Source organism: Lemur catta, chromosome 7 (assembly GCF_020740605.2).
Source record: "Lemur catta isolate mLemCat1 chromosome 7, mLemCat1.pri, whole genome shotgun sequence".
Classification (NCBI taxonomy): Eukaryota; Metazoa; Chordata; class Mammalia; order Primates; family Lemuridae; genus Lemur; species Lemur catta.
Genome location: NC_059134.1, coordinates 49,709,683 through 49,728,899, shown reverse-complemented (window position 1 = coordinate 49,728,899; position 19,217 = coordinate 49,709,683). Strand labels below are relative to the sequence as shown.

Genomic DNA, 19,217 nt, shown 5'->3' with positions numbered 1-19,217 from the left:
AAAATTCCACATATAAGTACTTAACAAAACTTTGGTTCATGCACAAAATAACTTAAAATATTATGTAAAATTACCTTCAGGCTACATATATAAGGTGTATATAAAACAAATAAATTTTGTGTTTAGACTTGGGTCCCATCCCCAAGATATCTCATTATGTATATGCAAATATTCCAAAATCCAAAAAGTCTGAAACCTGAAATACTTCTGGTCCCAAGCATTTCAAAAAAGGGATACTCAACCTGTATAAAGTTACACAAAATAATTCACTTCTGATTTTCAAAGTCTCCTTCATATCTGAAATATGTTCCCTTTATTTCCACTGTTTTCTCCCCTTTTCTTCCTCAGATTTGCTAAGAGTGTCTATTTATTGTTCTTTTCTAACACCAGCTATTACTATCATCAATTTTATTTTCTAGTTCATGAATTTCTGCTTTTATTTTTAATTTCTTTTATTTTATTTTTGGAGATTTCACTTTTTCTGCTTCTCTGCTACCTGTTTCTGTTTCCTTTTCTGATCCTTCCTGCCAGGTGTGTATACTTTAAGGATTTGTAATGTGCTGCCTCATTTCCTGAGTTTATCCACTTCATATTGCAGAGCAAAAAATAAAGCCTTTACCATTATATAAGTGGCTACAAACACTGTATTAACTTGGAGTCAGTCATAGTAGGTTCCAATTCCTCAGCTCCTATTTATGTAATCTTGGTCAAATATGAGCTGTTTCTTCATCTGTAAAAATAAAAATAGCAATACAGATTAAATTTGAAACTATTTGCAAATCACTTAGCATAGAAACTGGTCCACATTAATAACTCAATAGATGTCTGGTAGACAAAAGGCCTCAGGTGCCCCATTTCTACAAATGAGGGGACTGGGATGACTAATCTCAAATTCCCTTCTAATGTGAAAAACTTTATTTTCAGCCTATCAGTTCATCCACTTGACAGTCAACTGATCAATCTACCCACTCACCCATACAACAGTTACTAAGCCCCTCCCTTGAACTAAATACTCTAGATGTTAGGAATGCCAAGATGAGTAAGATACAGTCCATACCTTCCAGAAGCTCAGAGTCGTTGGAAGGTAGGGGTGAGGAAAGATTGTTAAATAGATAATTAAAATACAATATGATAAATGATCTAATAAAGGCTGTGGAAATTCAGAAACTCTGAAGAACATGTGCAGCAAAATCAACGACCTAGGCTGGAATCCTAATTCAGGTATTTACTACTTACCAGCTGTGTATGCCTCATTTCACTATCTGTAAAAAGGAAAAGTAATACTTATTCTGGAGGTTATAATAAGAATTGAGTAAGAAAACTAATACTAAGTACCCAGTACAGTGCCAGACTTATGAACTTAACAAAATGGTAGTTATTAATATTATAGAAGACTATGGAAGTTAAAGGCAATTTACTGTACCTCAAGAGAGGAGAGGCAGGGTCAGGAGAATTTCCTAAACAAGTTCACAGAACAAAAATAGGAGGAGGGCAGGGTAGCTTCCTGATAAAAGGAACAACACACACAAAGGCAGAAATATGAAAAGGTATGGTATGTTTCCAGAACCCGAGTTCATTATTCCTGAAGAGAGAAGATAATGTGTAGCAAGGCAATATGGACGGAAAAAACGGACTGAGAGGGCAATCAAAGTGGGTGACGCCCTTGGAGAGCAGACAATTCTAACCAATTTCTGTATTCTCAGCTGCTAGTACAAAATCTGACCCATGTTTGCAACAAATAGTAAATGGAAGAATTCATTCCTATTGTTAAGCAATAGGGTTGAAGAGAAAGATTTGGGTCAAACTGCTGAAAGTATACATGTTACAGTGAAAGGAACCTTGGATTTGGAGTCAGGAGCAGTCTTTTGACTAATTACCTGTGCTTTGATATTGGCTTTACAATTCACCTGCTATCTGGCCTTATTGATATCTTGAGCCTATAAAATGGGGATAACACCTAACAAACGATTATCAAAGAGCCTGACACTAGTACTCAATGGCAGCGGCTGCAGCTGCTAACTTCTCCTTTAGTTTTTTTTTTTTTTACCACCCTTGTGAAATGATAGGGTAGGAACAGATTTTCTTCCAACCAGTACTGAAAAAGCATACTAGGTTTGCTCAAGGACGAGAAGGCCCCGCCCGGCCCGCGCCACACAGGTCACCTACGCAGACTGCAGTCCTGAGGCCTCCACTTGGGTCGCTGAGCGATGGAGGGCGCGATCGATGACAGGCCATTCCAGAGACGGGCCCAGATAGGCTCGTGTGAGGCCGAGCAGAATTCACCGAAAACCAGTCCGTCCCACCGCCCAGTTGCTCTAGATGGGAAAGCCTTGCAAAAGGTGAAAGAAAGGAAGCCGGAATTGACGCGTAGCCACGAGGAACCGGAAATGACCGCAGCACGCCGGAAGTTTACTCGTTTCCAAGGCGACGGCTTTTCCACCACTCCGGCCTGGTGGCGGGAGGCGGGAGGCTGGAAAGCGACTCGGACAGGGTCCCAGCTGAAGGCGGCCGCCGCCCCAGCGACTCGCGGGTAGTAGCAAACGAAGACGGCGGCCGCCGCGGTAGCCACCGCGTGTGGAGGATAAACGGCCGAGAAGGCCCTCGCGGCGCCGACTCGAGGGAAAGAGTTAGCGAAGACCGGGCCTTTCGTTGCAGCGACGACGGGGAAAGGAAACGGGAAGACGGAGACCGCTGCTCCAGGGTCTTCGCGGGAAGAGCAAATGAAGACGCCGGCTTCTCCCGCAGTGACTCGAGAAGGGTCAGTGAAGACCTAGGCCACCACCGCAGTGTCTCTCGGGAGAGACTTAGGGGAGACAGTGGCCACTGTCACAGCAGCTCTTGGGAGGGAGTAAGGGGAGACCGCGACGTGAATTTAAGTCCAGTCGGCGGCCACCAACCTAGCGACTCTAGGGGAACAGTCAGAGAAGATCGTGGCCCCTGCCTCAGTGGTACTTGGGAGAGAGTCCGTGAAGTCTGGGGCCCTCGAACCAGTGGCTGCGGGGAGATTGGCTCTTGGGAGGGGGGGAGTGTCGATGGCGGCCATAGCCTCAGTAGTTCTTGGGAGGGAGTAAGTGAAGACCGCGGCTACGCAGCCAGCGATTCCTCCGTGGTGAGCGTCAGTGAAGACGCCAGCCTCCGACTCAGTGGCTTCTGGGAGAGAGACAGTGAAGACGAAGGTCCCCGCTGCGGGGACTCCTCGGGGAGAGCAAAGGAGGATCGTGGCCCCGGTCCTAGGGACGACGGCGAAGAAGGCCGCTGCCGTTCCAGTGGCTCGTGGGTGAGAGCAAGTGAAGACCGCCGCAGCAGCAGGGGCCTGGGCTCAACTCCTCCCCAGAGTCGAAGGGGCTGCACCATGCCCGGGGTGGCCAGTTCAGGACCTTCCACTTCCTCTAGGGAGACTGCAAACCCGTGTGAGTCAGACTGTTTTGTTGGCCCTTATATCTGCCACCCTGCTTTTCTCACTTTAGGCCACATCAGCCTCAGCCCTTTCTGGCATTTCTCTTTCTCAGCTGTCACTCCTCCTTTCCCCTTTAATCTACTTTCAGTGGATCCCAAAGGCGTTTACTCGTCCCCCATCTTCCCTCATTTCAGCTTTCTTCCCTTTCTTTTCCATCTGCACAATCCTCTGAGACTTCTTATAAGTTTGTTTGTTTGTTTGTTTTTTTTTAGACAGTTTCGTTCTGTCGCCCCGGCTAGAGTGCAGTGGCCTCATCGTACCTCACTGCAACCTCAAACTCCTGGGCTCAGTTGGTCCTCCTGCCTCAGCCTCCTGAGTAGCTGGGACTGCAGGCACGCGCCGCCACACCGGCTAATTTTTTCTGTTTTTAGTAGAGACGGGGTCTCGCTCTTGCTTAGGCTGGTATCGAACTCCTGACCTCAAGCGATCCTCCTGACTCGGTCTCCCAGAGTGGTAGGATTACAGGGGTAAGCCACCGCACCCGGCCTGTTTTAAATTCTTACTTGGCGTCAATGCAGCATTTGACCTTGTGGAGATGACAGATTACATTTATCTAGTTTTCTTCTTTCCGCTCTATTCCGTCTCCCTTTCCTTTGCTGACTTCTTTTCATCTGCCCTCTCCTTAAATGTTGCTTTTTTCCCTTGATGGTGCCATCGTTAGTCCTCTTTTTCTTGTCAACCCTATTGATGACCCCCAAATCTATGTTATTCATTCAACCATCCAGTAAATATTTATTGAGTGCTACCGTGTGCTATGTCTTAAGGAAATATCAGTAAAGAAGATAGGCACATCCTTACCTTTTAATGGGGAAGATAAATACTGAGCAAATAATGACTAGTGTGATGGGTGTTATAAAAGACAGTAGAGTGCCGTTGGTTCCAGTATAGATTGAGTGTGGAGGTCAGAAAAAGCTTTTTAATACTGAGACACTCCTAACACTGAGACCTGAATTCCACATCTCTCCTCTGAGCTGCAGACTTATATATAGGTTTTCTTTCTGGAAATCTTCCTTGGGCATCTCAAGATCAGCATGTCCAAAATGTAATTTTATATTCATACATCTTCTCTGTCCTTCAGTGTTTGCTGTCTCAGTTAACGGCATCACAGGACTCTGGTGATTAAGCCAGACACCTTGCAGTTGTTCCTTTACTCTTCCCTTATTTCACCCACCGTATCCATCTCAAATCAGTTTATCCAATTTCCATTAGTTTTGGTTGAATCTGTCTCCTTTCTTGTTCCCACTGCCACTATCTTAATTGAGAGTCTCAACTTTTCTAGTCTAGACTATTGTAGCTATCTTCTTATATGATCTTCCTGACTCTCTAGTCTTGCCTTTTTGCTCTCCAGTCAATACATTTCCCTCCCCGCATCCTGCTATGTAGTTTCAGCATTACAAATCTGATCATTGTAATTATTCTGTTTAAAATCCCTCTATGATTCTCTACTGTCTGCTCAAGGCAAAATTGTTTTTACAAGTTCCACTATAGTCTGTCTCTTGTCTAGTTCTAGCCTCTTCTTCCATTTTATGCTGTAGCAATAGAAAAATTTTTTTGTTGTTTCCGGACCACATCCTACTGTTCATGCTGTCTAGTTGGCCTCTCACTGCTCCTGCTTTACCTGGCAAACTCCTGCGAATCCTTGAAGATTCATCTTAGCTGTTACTTTCCCCAGGAATCCTTTTCTGTTCCCCTCCTACCCTCGCTAAATTAGAAGACATCTGTGCTTCCATAATTCTTATGAATATTTCTGTCATAGCTCTTACCACATTATTTTATAATTTGTTTGTATCTTCTTTACTAATCTGTGAGTTCCTTGAGGGTAGACACTAAGTCTTCATCTTTTTATACTTATAGTAGACACCAAATTAATGTCGGGTGGATGAATGGGTGGATGAATTAATGAATTGGGATGGAATGTGGTGAGAAAAAAGGCCATAAAATTAGATGAAGACCAATTATGAGGAAGAATATACCGTCATACTGAGAGTTTGGTTTTTGCCCTGTAGACTAGCATTGGCCAACCAGTAGCAGTTTGGAATAGGGGCATGAAGTGATCAGGTTAGTTTCCCTGTATAAAATGGGTTAGAGTGTCCCTGTGTAAAATGTATCAGACTAGGTAGAACATCATTTGTAGCTCTTGCTGTACTAGTTTAAAGGAGAAAAATGAAGGTCTGGCCTAGGGGATTAACATCATTAAACATTTATTAAATGTTTGTGTGTGTGTATGTGTGTGTGTATACACCTCCCCTGCCCTCTTCCCCTAATGCATATACTTTAATTGTTCTTCAGGGTGTTGCTCAAATGTTCCTCTTCCTCTGTGACCTCTTTGACTTCTCCTCCTTCTTAATTTTACCTGCACTCTCTGAGGGCATTGCTATCAGGTTTTTGTTCTCCTTATAGTTATCTAAAGAGATTTTAAAGTGTTGGTAGAAGGAAAGTGTATTGATATAAATCCATGTTTATTTTCCATCATGTTATCTTAGTGCCTGACACATGGTAGATGTTCAGAAAGGATTTTTGAGTACAATTTATAGCGTTTTGCTAACAGTTGGTGTAAGATATGATTCCAGTGTAAGACATGGTTCTAGCTCTTAAGAAATTAACATTCTAATTATGGAGAAAAGGACACATAGATAGATAAATAGTAGTACAAGATTGCATAGATTATTTGCCAGAAATGTTGGTGAGTTGTTTTCAGAACAACTTGACATCCGGAATCATGCCTTTTTTTGTTTTGTTTTGTTTAGGGAATGCTTCAGTTGAACTATTTTCTCCTTCCTCTTTCTACTATCTATTCATGCTTAGATACCTTTATTTGCCTCTGGTTCACAACACACATTAAAATGTTTCACGTTATAGTGGGCCTGAAAAATTGTGACTTGTCGATACTTTCTTAGTGTAGGACATATGAATTAGAAAGATAAGAAAAATATTCATAAAATATATCTGCGTATGTCAGCTAAGGCTCTGGTAAAGTCTTTTTCACTAGGGAGGCCTTTGTTAGGGAGAACACGCTGGCCGTATTTCAAAATGGTTACTTTCTCTGTCCCCCTGCCAAAGACATGAGGTGATTTTTCTTGGCTTCACAATGATAGTCTGGTCGGGTTTCTGAAAGTAAAAATCTATGAAAGTGTAAGGACTTCCTAAGACTGTGGCTCTTAAGAGTTTCTCATTCTTAGGCTAGTATATACTCAGCTTCTGGCAAGTCATCAAAATTGTCATTTAAGTACTTCTACCAGTTTATGGTTCCAGCAGCTTCTGCTCCAGATAAGCTGAACTTGACTGCATTTCTCTGTATTTGTCTCTCTCTAGGTTTGGAGTGGCAGTTTGCCCTGAGACCTCAGTTCTCTGATGGGTCCAAGAAAAGTTGTTGATCTTCAGTTCATTCAGTTTTTTCCCTATAAGGGCAGGAAAATCTCCGTGCTCTTTACATGTCAGAGCCGAAACTGGAAGTCTGATTAAGATACTAATCACAAACATCTTTGTAGCAAATTATTTAGAAAGCCAAAGTGATATTGTGCTTTCTGTTGGATCATTGTTTCAGTCTTTTTTTTCTTTCATAGTTTTGTAGTACATTTTAAGCAATTTCATTTTTCAATAGGTACCAGGAAGAAGGTGCATTTTGGTAGCATACATGATGCAGTAAAAGCTGGAGATGTAAAGCAGCTTTCAGAAATAGTGGAACGTGGAGCCAGTATTAATGAAGTTGACATTCTTCATAAATTTAGCCCTTTACATTGGGCAGCACATTCTGGAAGTTTGGAGGTAAGAAGCTATACATATCATTAAACTGAGCTAAGTTTACAGCTGTAGCAGTTTTGTAAATTTAGTGAACAAGGCTGAGACCTTATGCTAGGTACTGCAGATGGTTTCTTTTTAGTCTAATTCAGTGTAATATTTGGGTATTCTGCTTTGTTAGGGCTTTATAACAAATTGCCCCAAAACTTTGTGTCATAAAATAACCATTGATTTATACTCATGAGTGAATCAGGAATTTGAATACGAGAGACAGCTTATCTCTGCTTCATGATTTTTGGGGCTTCAGCTGGAAGATTCGAAAACTGGCGCTAGAATCTTCTGAATGCTTGTTCACTAAGATGTCTGGTGGTTGATGCTGTTTGTGGACTGAGCACCTTAATACCTTTCCATGTGGGCTTGTATGTGAGGCCTCTCCACATGGGCTAGTTTATATTTTCTCACAATATGTTGGGTGGGTTCCAGAGGCAAGCATAGAAGATAACTTGTAGAGGATAACATAATGAATACCTATCCTGACATTTTTGCTATAGTTGCTTCAGATTTTTAGAAAAGAGATGGAATATTTCAGGTTGAAGTCCCCAAGTACTCCTCTCCGGTGTCATTCCTCTCCTTCCAACTCTAGAGATAACTATTACCATGATTTTGGTGCTTATCATTCCCATCTATGCTTTACACTATTATTACATATGATTATATAATTATTTTGAATGGCATTATACTTTATATAAATGATATCACATTATGTGTATCGTTCTGGAGCTTGCTTTTTTTGTTCAACAATATGTTTTTGCATTTTGGCCGGGCACGGTGGCTCACACCTGTAATCCTAGCACTCTGGGAGGCCAAGGCGGGTGGATTGCTCGAGGTTAGGAGTTCAAGACCAGCCTGAGCAAGAGCGAGACCCCGTCTCTACTAAAAATAGAAAGAAATTATCTGGCCAACTAAAAATATATATAGAAAAAATTAGCCAGGCATGGTGGCGCATGCCTGTAGTCCCAGCTACTCTGGAGGCTGAGGCAGTAGGATCGCTTAAGCCCAGGAGTTTGGGGTTGCTGTGAGCTAGGCTGACGCCACGGCACTCACTCTAGCCGGGCAACAGAGCAAGACTCTGTCTCAAAAAAAAAAAAAAAAATATGTTTTTGCATTTTAACCATTTGGTTACATATATGTACTATAACTCCTTCAGCCCTGTTGTAATAGTCTATTCTTAGATTGATATCAGAATTTATCCATTTTTCTATTAATGGATATTTAGTTGGTTTCAATTTTTAGCTAGTACAAACTGCTTAGTGAATATTTTTATGCAAGTCTTCTTATTCTTGGGCTGTGTACAAGGCCACCTGGAATTTTTTTCATGATTCAAGGTTGTGTATGTGGAGCCTTATTTTGGCTACTACATTTCCCCAGTCTGTAAGGCCGCAGTAGGTCTATTCACAATGCAGTCTCTCGTTTTCACTCCTGCCACATACACTATTTTCTATGAATATGGCTACTCTGTGTGATTTCTTCATTGTTTGGACTTCTCTGCTTTTTGTAGCCAAATCTGGTCCAGAGAATCTTCCTCCACCAGTCTATATGCCTCACTTGTACTGTTGTAAACATGGGATTTTCGCTTTGGCCTTTCAGTGGATCCCTCTCACTTGGGAGAAATGTACCTTGATGGCTCTTTGTGAGCTTATAGCCCTGGGTAGGTGTTCTTTCTGCTCTTTCCTCCCACCTCCCAGTTTGATCTGCACTTTGGCAGCTTTTTCATTTGTTTGGTGATTTGAGTTACAGATGTTTCCTAGTTTCATCAAAGTTGGAGTTTTCTTTCTGGTTTTCTTGCTGGTTGCTTTTAGGTGATTTTAGAAGAGGAAAGTACTGCTTTTACTCCGCCGTATCCAAATAGGACATCTTTTTTTTTTTTTTTTTTTTTTTGAGACAGAGTCTCACTTTGTTGCCCGGGCTAGAGTGAGTGCCATGGCATCAGCCTAGCTCACAGCAACCTCAAACTCCTGGGCTCAAGCGATCCTTCTGCCTCAGCCTCCCGAGTAGCTGGGACTACAGGCATGCGCCACCATGCCCGGCTAATTTTTTCTATATATATTTTTAGTTGGCCAGATAATTTACTTCTATTTTTAATAGAGACAGGGTCTCGCTCAGGCTGGTCTTGAACTCCTGACCTCGAGCGATCCACCCGCCTCGGCCTCCCAGAGTGCTAGGATTACAGGCGTGAGCCACCGCGCCCGGCCCTAAATAGGACATCTTGATATAACATTTATTTCATTGCTTTCCTGGTACCCTTTCAGCCTCTCTGATTGCTCTCACTTGGTCTTTGGTTAACTTACCCTTCCTACTCTGTAAATATAGGTATTCTTTACATTTTTGCCATTGGCATTCTCTCTCATACTTTATACTCTTTCTCTTCAGGCAGTCTTTTAGACTTCCTTGGCTTTATTATTACTTCTACATAATTAATATATTTGCTTTCTTTCCTGACTTTTGGATTATGTGTTAGGTGCTTGATCAATAGCTCATGCATATCTGACTGGCATCTCAAATTTAATTGGTCTAAAATTAAAACCATTATTCTTTTCCCTCCTTTTCATAGTTTTCCAGGGTAATCTTTGAATCATTATTGAGTTATCTTAATATTTCACAAAAGCAAAACTAAATTATCAACATTTGTCAAAATGAAAGTTCATTTCATGATACAGATTGATGCAGTGAGAATTTGTCATTAGGTTAGTTCCTTCTGCTCCATCTTTGTCTCCTGAATTTGTCCTCTCCATCCTACAGCCATTGCCTTAGATCTAATTGATTTCCTTCTTTTTTGTCTTGTCTACCCATAGTCCATATTCTATGTATAAAGAAAGCTATCTCTGTATAACTAAAATCTGTATTACTTAAAATACCCTTAAAACTCTGTAGTGACTCTCTGTTACCTAAAGGATAAAGTTCAAGCTATTTAACTTGGCAGACTTACCTCTCCAATCTCATCTCCCATCATAATTGTTTTATGCTATAGTGCTGGTGACTAGTATCATTTCCCAAACTAGTCTACTGTTTAATGTTATCATAGACTTTGCACATGCTGTTTCATCTACCTGGCCTTACCTCTTCCCACTGGTTACATGGTTGAAACCCAGGTCAGGTAGCACTTACTTGGTAAAGCCTTCTGTGTTTCCCCTCTCAATATTTCCCAACTAGCTACTGACTCCTTAGTGCTACCCGTAAATCTTATATATTTTTAAAAATTTCAATAGATTTAGGGGTACAAATGGTTTAGGGGTACAATAGATTTAGGGCTACAAATGGTATAATTCATGGATGAATTATATAGTTGTGAAGTCTGGGCTTTTAGCGTACCCATCACCTGAATAGTGTACATTGTACCCAGTATGTAGTTTTTCATCCCTCAGTCCCTTTTCTACCCTCCCCAATGAGTTTGCAATGTGATTATGCTTTCCATGTGAGAGACAGTTCATGTGTGTGGGGGGGGTGCAGGTGGAGGGGATAGTGTGGTAGTTCTGAATAAGGCTAGGGCCCTATTCAGGGACACCTGATGATGTTAAAAAAAAAAAATGACCCTGTATGATTCTGTATGTCCCTGCATCCCCACAGCTTAGCTCCCACTTATAAGTGGTTAAATCTTACACATTTAAAAAATTCTATTTATTGAATTGTGTTCTCTTTTAGATTTTAAGCTTTTTGAAGGTAGCATTTGGGTCTTATTCATCTTTTTTTCATGACACCTAGCATAGTATCTGGCATATTGGAGTCACATCATAGGTTCTCAATAAGTGTTTGTTGTATTGCTGAATTTGTTGAATTAAATTTATATTTATATTTTTAGTGTCTGGCACAGTACATAGCAGATGTTCAATAAATGTTTGTTGAATTTTAACAAAAATAAATGTAAACCAAAAGATTTCGGGCCGGGCGCTGTGGCTCACGCCTGTAATCCTAGCACTCTGGGAGGCCGAGGCGGGTGGATTGCTTGAGGTCAGGAGTTCGAGACCAGCCTGAGCAAGAGCGAGACCCCATCTCTACTAAAAGTAGAAAGAAATTATCTGGCCAACTAAAATATATATATAGAAAAAATTAGCCAAGCATGGTGGCGCATGCCTGTAGTCCCAGCTACTCAGGAGGCTGAGGCAGAAGGATCACTTAAGCCCAGGAGTTTGAGGTTGCTGTGAGCTAAGCTGACGCCATGGCAGTCACTCTAGCCCGGGCAACAGAGCGAGACTCTGTCTCAAAAAAAAAAAAAAAAGATTTCGGTGCTTTTCTCCATTCCCACTTGAGGATCATCTCCTAAATCTCTACTTGAACACTACATTAACACTTTTTTTTTTTTTGAGACAGAATCTTGCTCTGTTGCCTGGGCTAGAGTGCCATGGCATCATCCAAGCTCACAGCAACCTCAAACTCCTGGGCTCAAGTGATCCTCCAACCTCAGCCTCCCCAGTAACTGGGACTACAGGCATGCACCACCACGCCCAGCTAAGTTTTTCTATTTTTAGTTGCCCAGCTAATTACTTTCTATTTTAAGTAGAGACAGGGGTCTTGTTCTTGCTGAGTGAGGCTGGTCTCAAACTCCTGACCTCAAGTGATCCTCCTGCCTCAGCCTCCCAGGATTACAGGCATGAGTCACCACACCCAGCCTACATTAATGCTTTTATGTTTTGTTATCCTTTCTGAAGTTTCTTAAAACTTGTGGTACTTATATGTTGGTGGTATGAAATAATCACTAAACTAACAATTGGTGAAAATTATGCTTTATTAGATTTCATTTTTTCAGATGAAATCTGCTATTAAGCCCCTGTAGTGAACTTTTCATTTCAGATATACTTTTCAATTCCAAGATTTCCCTTTGGTTCTTTTGTAATTTTTATGTCTTTATCTACATTTTCTATTTGATGAGTCATTGTCATCATACTTTCCTTTAATTTTTTAAAAACAGTTTCCTTTAGTTCTCTGAACATATTTATAATAGTTACTTTGAAATCTTGCTAAGTCCAATATTGGATGCCCTCAGAGACTGTTTCTTTTGATTATTTTTTTCCTGTATGTATGGGTTACACATTTTTATTTTCTTTGTGTGTCCATACTTTTTAGTTTGACTTGACATTTTGTAAACTGGACATTTTATGTAATATATTGTAGCCACTCTGTATTCTGCTCCTTTTCTCCTTACCTCTGCCCAGGAGTGGTTATTACTGTTTGGATTTTTAGTGGCTTCTTGGACTAATTGTATAGAGTCTTTTCCTGTACAGTGTATGGCCACTGATATCTCTGTTCACCTTTTTGTTTTTTTAAATTCTTGTTTTTATTTTTAAGTCTGACTTGTTAGGGGCCACTCCTAGGTCAGCACAGCTTAGTGGTCAGCTAGTGATTGTCAGAGGTTATGTTTAAATACCTTGAGCCAGTAAGGATTCCATCTTTTACCCATGGGTCCATGTGTGGCTTGGGGAATGTTTTCAAAGTGGTTAACAAGTCAACCTGACACTTTTTATTTAATGTGTTTGCAAGGCTTCGTGGTTAATTAGGCAGGGATGACTAGCCAACTTAGGCCTCCTTTAGTCTTTCCTGAATATGAGAAGCCTTGTACATGCATACAAACTTTTGGATCACAAGGGATAGGTAGAATCTTAGAAGGCCCACTTTGGCTATCTGATGTCTTGGTTTTCTTATTAATTTTTTGGGGCGGCTTTTAGTTTTATTCCTTGTTCCAATCACTATCATGACATGAGGCTAACTCTGATGTTGGCTTTCCCAGATCATTGGCTACTAAGATCAGAATTGTTTTTGACAAGGTGCCTGAATATACAATTTTTTTTGTTCCAAATAAAGTCAGTCTCTATGGGTGGGCAATGGAGATGTCCATTGGAGTAGAACTTTTGTCCCATGGAGTTTGGGGTAGGAATAGTTATAGCCCAAGGCTAAAATATCACAGACTTTCCCTGTTCTTACTGAGATTCAGTAGATTTTCTTTAATAAATACTTTGCATTTTGTTCTATGCCTTTGGCCAATATCTAGAATCTTTAAATGGTTGTTTTGACAGCTTTGTCTAGCTTTATAATTGTTTTCTTTGGGACACTGAAGTTATTCTTTTTTTTTTTTTTTTTTTTGAGATAGGGTCTCACTCTGTCGGCCCAGCTAGAGTGCATTGGCATGATCATAGCTCACTCAAACTCCTGGGCTCAAGCAATCCTCCTGCCTCAGCCTCTCCAATAGCTGAGACTACAGGCATGATTTACCGCACTGCACCTGTTTTTCCTATATCTTGTTCCCTCGTTTACTTATGATGCTTCTCAGGCTACAGTGGAGATTTCATGATAATAGACTAAATTTAAAAAAGACATAAAAATGTTTAGAAATCTGCCTTATCACTTGTTAACATTCTTATTTTGTTAGTGTCTTCATTGGCTGCTCTGGCATGGAGCTGATATCACACAAGTAACGACAAGAGGTTGGACAGCAGCTCACATAGCTGCAATCAGGGGTCAGGATGCTTGTATGCAGGTAATAATAACTTGGGTTTACTTTTTTGTTTTCAAGGTTCTACAATTAGCGATAATAATGATTACATTTTTAAAATTCAGTAAGCTCAATTATTTTAGCATAATTCTGTTGGACTACTGCTATTATTCTAATTATTTGATCCAATGCATTTGGTTTTATGTTCTAAATAAGAACTTACTGGATTCCACAATTCAGATGACTCAGATATTTGGTTACCAACTGTTCATTTAAAACAAATGATGTGAGACCAGATATTCTTCTCTCTCTGAAGTAGTTGGCTATCTATTTGGGTTGTTTTGAGAGATATCACAGTAATTCCCAGATTATCTTCTTTATAGTTTGCTGCTATAGTCTATATGTTTGTGTCCTCCAAAATAAATAGAAGGTTGAAATCTTAACACCCAAGGTGATGGTATTAGGAGGTGGGGGTCTTTTGGAAGCTGATTAGGTTATGAGTGCTTTCCCCTCATGAATGGGATTAAAGCCATTATAAGAGACCCAAGAGAACTAGCTAGCCCTTTTTACCATGTGAGAGAATTCAGTGAGAAGACTCCGTCTATGCAGAATGGGTCCTCATCAGACACAGAATCTGCCAGCACCTTGTTCTTAGACTTCCCAGCCTCCAGAACTGTGAGAAATAAATTTCTGTTGTTTATAAACTGTCCAGTTTATGGTATTTTGTTATAGTAGCCCAAGCAGACTAAGACATTTGCCATGACTAAACTTATTTATTTAATGTGTTTCCTGGCCAGGGTAACACATTAGTATGTGGTTGGTAGGATCTAGTTTATTAGAGTAACAAGATTTAATCAGTGTGCTGAAATAGACTGGAATTTGTAAGAATAGAGAATTGTGTAAGCAAACTGTCTCTGCCTATAAGAAGCCTGAGATTCTGTTTGAAATGACAGGAACTCTACTTAGTGAGTTATAAAACTATAAAAAGCAAAATGTATGATGAAAGTTTTAATGAAAAGTATAGATGAAAAGAATTATAGAACTTAGAAGGAGGTAGAAGAATCATAAATGGATGAAATACAACATCAGCTAAGCCCAAGAGAATGGGTTGCTTTTAAAGAGATAAGTAGTAAGAAAGCATTTCACATGGGGAATATGTTAGGAACAAATAAAAAGAATGATTATTATTTATTAAGCATTTATTATGTGCCAATCACAGTCTCCCATGTATCATCTCATTTAACACAACAAATCTACAAGTTCCCTTTTTATAGATTAGGAAACAGATTCATAGTGTTATGCACCTATGCTATTTTCTAGGAGTTTTATAGTTTTATGTTTTGCATTTAGATTTGTGATCCATTTTAAGTTAATTTTTTGAATGGTATAAGGTCTGTGTTTAGATTCATTGTTTTTTTATATGTGGATGCTCAGTTCTTCCAGCAACATTTGTTGAAAATAGAATCTTTTCTCCATTATATTGCCTTTGCTCCTTTGACAAAGGTCAGTTGACTATTTATGTGTGTCTATTTCTGGGTTCTTTATTCAGTTCCATTAATCATTTGTCTATTCTTTGGCCAATAACGCACTATCTTGATTACTGTACCTTTGTACTAAATCTTGAAGTTGGGTACTAATAATTCTTTTATACCAATTACTCTGTATATTATATAGAGGAGTGTGCTGTGTTTATGATATAACCTGTATGTAGAAACTGGACCAATTGCAAATGCAAATGAACCTAGTTAGATGTAGTTAGAAGCTTGATTTGGAGCTTAGAATGTAACTTTAATAATGAGATTCCTTCATTGGGTTCAAAACCCACTTAGTAAAAGATTCTACTTTTAAAATAGTGGAAGTTTAAATTTAAGCTTTAATAGCTTAGCAGTAAAGTATCTTAGTGGTTATAAATTTCTGTTCATGAAAAGTGTATCTTATAAATTGTATGTACATGCTCAGATCAGAATATAAAATCAGGTATTACAAATGTTTCCAAGGCAAAGTTAAAAAAGACCTCAAGCATTTTTTTTTCCACAGTTTGCCTGTAGCACATATGTAAGAACATATCTAATAATTTATCTATTGGTTAATAAATTGCCTGCCTTTAAATAATCTATATCTCCATTTATGATTTAATATCTATGCTCATGTAAACTCATTCCATTTCTCTATTTTTAGGCTCTTATGATCAATGGAGCAAATCTGACAGCTCAAGATGATCGTGGATGCACTCCTTTACATCTTGCTGCAACTCATGGACATTCTTTCACTTTACAAATAATGCTCCGAAGTGGAGTGGTGAGGGACTGCTGTTTTGTAAGCTAATGTATATTCATATAGATGGAATAGCATTTGGTAGTCTGATTATCTCTTTCTGACTTTTTAAATCCCTTATATGACTTTGGGAAAACAATTTAATTTTTCTCTCTAGCTTTTCCATCTTTAAACATGGGAGCAATAATTCAGAGAAATTTCCCTCCTCCTCAAAACAACCAGTTTAGTATTGCAAAGTACTTCATGCCAGGTTTAGGTTTTCATGCCAGTTTTAGGTTCTTAGGTTCTTCATGCCAGTTCAGAGTTTAACTGCATAGAGTCTGAAGTTTCTAAACAAATCTTAATCAGATGATTGTAAATCTTTATGAATTTCTGTTTTATGTATTTCTTTTGAAACTCTTATTTCATATACTAATTTAGAAAATGATTTCTCCAGAAATCTCATTTATTACAATATTAATTTTTAATATTACCCAGTGATTATAAAAAATAACTTCTTTTAAGTAGAGAACTACCTATATTGAAGACATTGTAGAAAGAGTTGGTGTTTCTGTAGTGAGAGAAAAAGTGAAAAGTGTATTAAATTTTTTTGTTAATTCTTTGCTTGTGTTCTCAATGATATGATTTGATCATTTAAATTTATCTCTTCATTTTATTCATCAGGAATCTGTGACTATTAAAATAACTAGTTAAGTTCTTTTTAAAAAATTATTTTATGTGACTATTTCTTTTTTAAAAAGCTAATTTACAAAATTTCACTAATATCTTATTAGCTAATATGTTCAAATTAGTGGTTGCAGTAAATTTTTCTATTATATTTAGTGTTTGACTTATAGTTTTATGAACAGTTTCCAATTCTTATTAGTAGAATTAAGCTGCTAGGCTTAATGTTTTCCCTAAAAAATGGAAAGAAACTGAGTCCTTATGAATGTTACCTCTAGGATCCCAGTGTGACTGATAAGAGAGAATGGAAACCTGTACATTATGCAGCTTTTCATGGGAGGCTTGGCTGTTTGCAACTTCTTGTTAAATGGGGATGTAGCATAGAAGATGTGGACTGCAATGGGAACCTTCCAGGTATTCAAAAAAAAAAAGCAAATATTTTAGTTTTTCATTAATGTAAACTTTTAAATGTTTGATCATGTTTAAGAAATTGAAACTGTCCTCATTCTGTTAGTCCCTTCCAAAACTAAGCAGTAAATATGTTGACACGAACAATTTTTATCTTACATGGCAACTATGTTATATATCCGTCATGTGATTGATTTTTTTTTCTGGAACCACATCAGCAAAAATAAATTGGCAAAATTAAACACAGATTTTCTCTTCCTGCCAGCTCTTTCTTTCATCTATTTATACTGTTCTTATTAATATTTTTAATTTCATACTTCTCTGCCCCACAGACAACTTTTTTATTTTTTAACCAGCACTGTACAAATGGAGGATACTAGTGTATTTGAGTTAATTTGCTACTTCAGTTGTCTAACCTGCAGTAAGCGGGCCACTTGAGACCTAGGTTTTAAGCACCCTATCTTCTTTAAGAGGTGCTGTAGAAATTCAGAAGAGGGATAGATCATAGACTGAACTGAAAATGATACTTGAATTATATCTTAAAGAAGGAAATATATGAAGGGGAAAGCCAGACAGAATAATATGAACAGGTCTGATCAAATGACTTTGCTGTTTAAAACCTCCATGGATCGCTGTGGAGCCTCTTGATTCCTTAGCATAGCTTGCTGTATCTTCATAATGTGAATCCTACCCACCTCCCTGAGAGACTTTTGTACTATTCTCCATGGCGGCTATACTAATTTACATTCTAACCATGAGAGTTTCCCTTTCTCCATATCCTTGCCAGCATCTGTTATTGCCTGTCTTTTTGATGAAAGCCATTTTAACTGATATGAGATGATATCTCATTGTGGTTTTGATTTGCATTTCTCTGATGATTAGTGATGTTGAGTATTTTTTTATATACCTCTTGGGCATTTGTATGTCTCCTTTTGAGAAATATCTGTTCAGATCTTTTTGCCCATTTTTTAATTGGATTTTTTTTTTTTTGCTATTGAGTTGTTTGAGCTCCTTATTATTCTGATTATTAATGCCTTATCAGATGGATAGTTTGCAAATATTTTCTCCTATGCTATGGGTTGTCTCTTCACTTAGTTGAAAGTGGGCAGAAGCTTTTTAGTTTGATGTAATACCAATTATCTATTTTTTGTTTTGATTCCTTTTGCTTTTGAGGTCTTACCCAAAAATTCTTTGCCCAGACCAATATTCTGGAGTGTATCCCCAATGTTTTCTTCTAGTAGTTTTAAGTCTTAGATTTAATTTTTTAATGCATTTTGATTTGACTTTTGGATATGGTGAGAGATAAGGGTCTGCTTTCATACTTCTGCCTATGTTTATCCAATTTTTGTAGCACTTTTTATTAAAAAGACTGTCCTTTCTTCATTGTATGGTCTTGGCACTTTTGTTGAAGTTGAGTTCTAAATGTGTGGACTTTTCTTTGCACTCTCTCTTCTGTTCCATTGTTCTGTGTGTCTGTTTTTATGCATGTACCATGCTGTTTTGGTAACTATAGCTTTGTAGTAAAATTTGAAGTCAGGTAGTAATTTTTGCAGATTTGTTCTTTTTGCTTAGGATTACTTTGGCTATTTGGGCTTTTTTTTGGTCCTATACAAATTTAGGATTTTTTTTCTGTTTCTGTAAAGAATGACATTGGTATTTTGATAGGGATTTCATTGACTCTATAAATTGCTTTGGGTAGTATTGTCACTTTAACAATATTAATTCTTCTAATCCTTGAACATGGGATATCTTTTCATTTATTTGTGTCCTCTTCTATTTCTTTCACCAGAGTTTTATATTTTTTCTTGTATAGATCTTTTTCTTCTTCGGTTAGATTGATTCCTAGGTATTTTATATTTTTTGTAGCTATTATAAATGGGATTGCTTTTTTGGTTTCTTTTTCAGATTGTTTGCTGTTGGCATATATATTAATAAATACTGCTGATTTTTAGTATCCTCCAACTTGGCTGAATTGGTTTATTAGTTCTAACAGTTTGTGTGTGTGTGTGTGTGTGTGTGTGTGTGTGTGGAGTCTTTAGTTTTTTCTCAGTATAAGATCTTGTCATCTTTGAACAAGGCTAATTTGACTTCTTTCTTTCCAGTTTGGATGCCTTTTATTTCTTTCTCTTGCCTAATGTGCTGGCCAGGACGTCCAGTATTATGTTGAATAAAAGTGTTGAAAGTGGGCATCCTTGT

General features: G+C 38.5%; 1 protein-coding gene across 1 annotated transcript in view; it reads left to right on the top strand.

Moving 5' to 3' along the window:
• The first annotated feature begins 2,207 nt into the window (after window positions 1–2,207).
• Window positions 2,208–19,217, top strand: part of ANKRD42 (ankyrin repeat domain 42) — a 46,095-nt gene continuing 29,085 nt past the window's right edge. Inside the window, exons 1-6 of the mRNA XM_045556936.1 lie at window positions 2,208–2,339; window positions 2,372–3,410; window positions 7,059–7,222; window positions 13,614–13,721; window positions 15,855–15,974; window positions 16,892–17,027. Of these exons, the coding sequence (XP_045412892.1) occupies window positions 2,208–2,339; window positions 2,372–3,410; window positions 7,059–7,222; window positions 13,614–13,721; window positions 15,855–15,974; window positions 16,892–17,027 (1,699 nt within the window). The remainder of the gene's footprint in view (window positions 2,340–2,371; window positions 3,411–7,058; window positions 7,223–13,613; window positions 13,722–15,854; window positions 15,975–16,891; window positions 17,028–19,217) is intronic.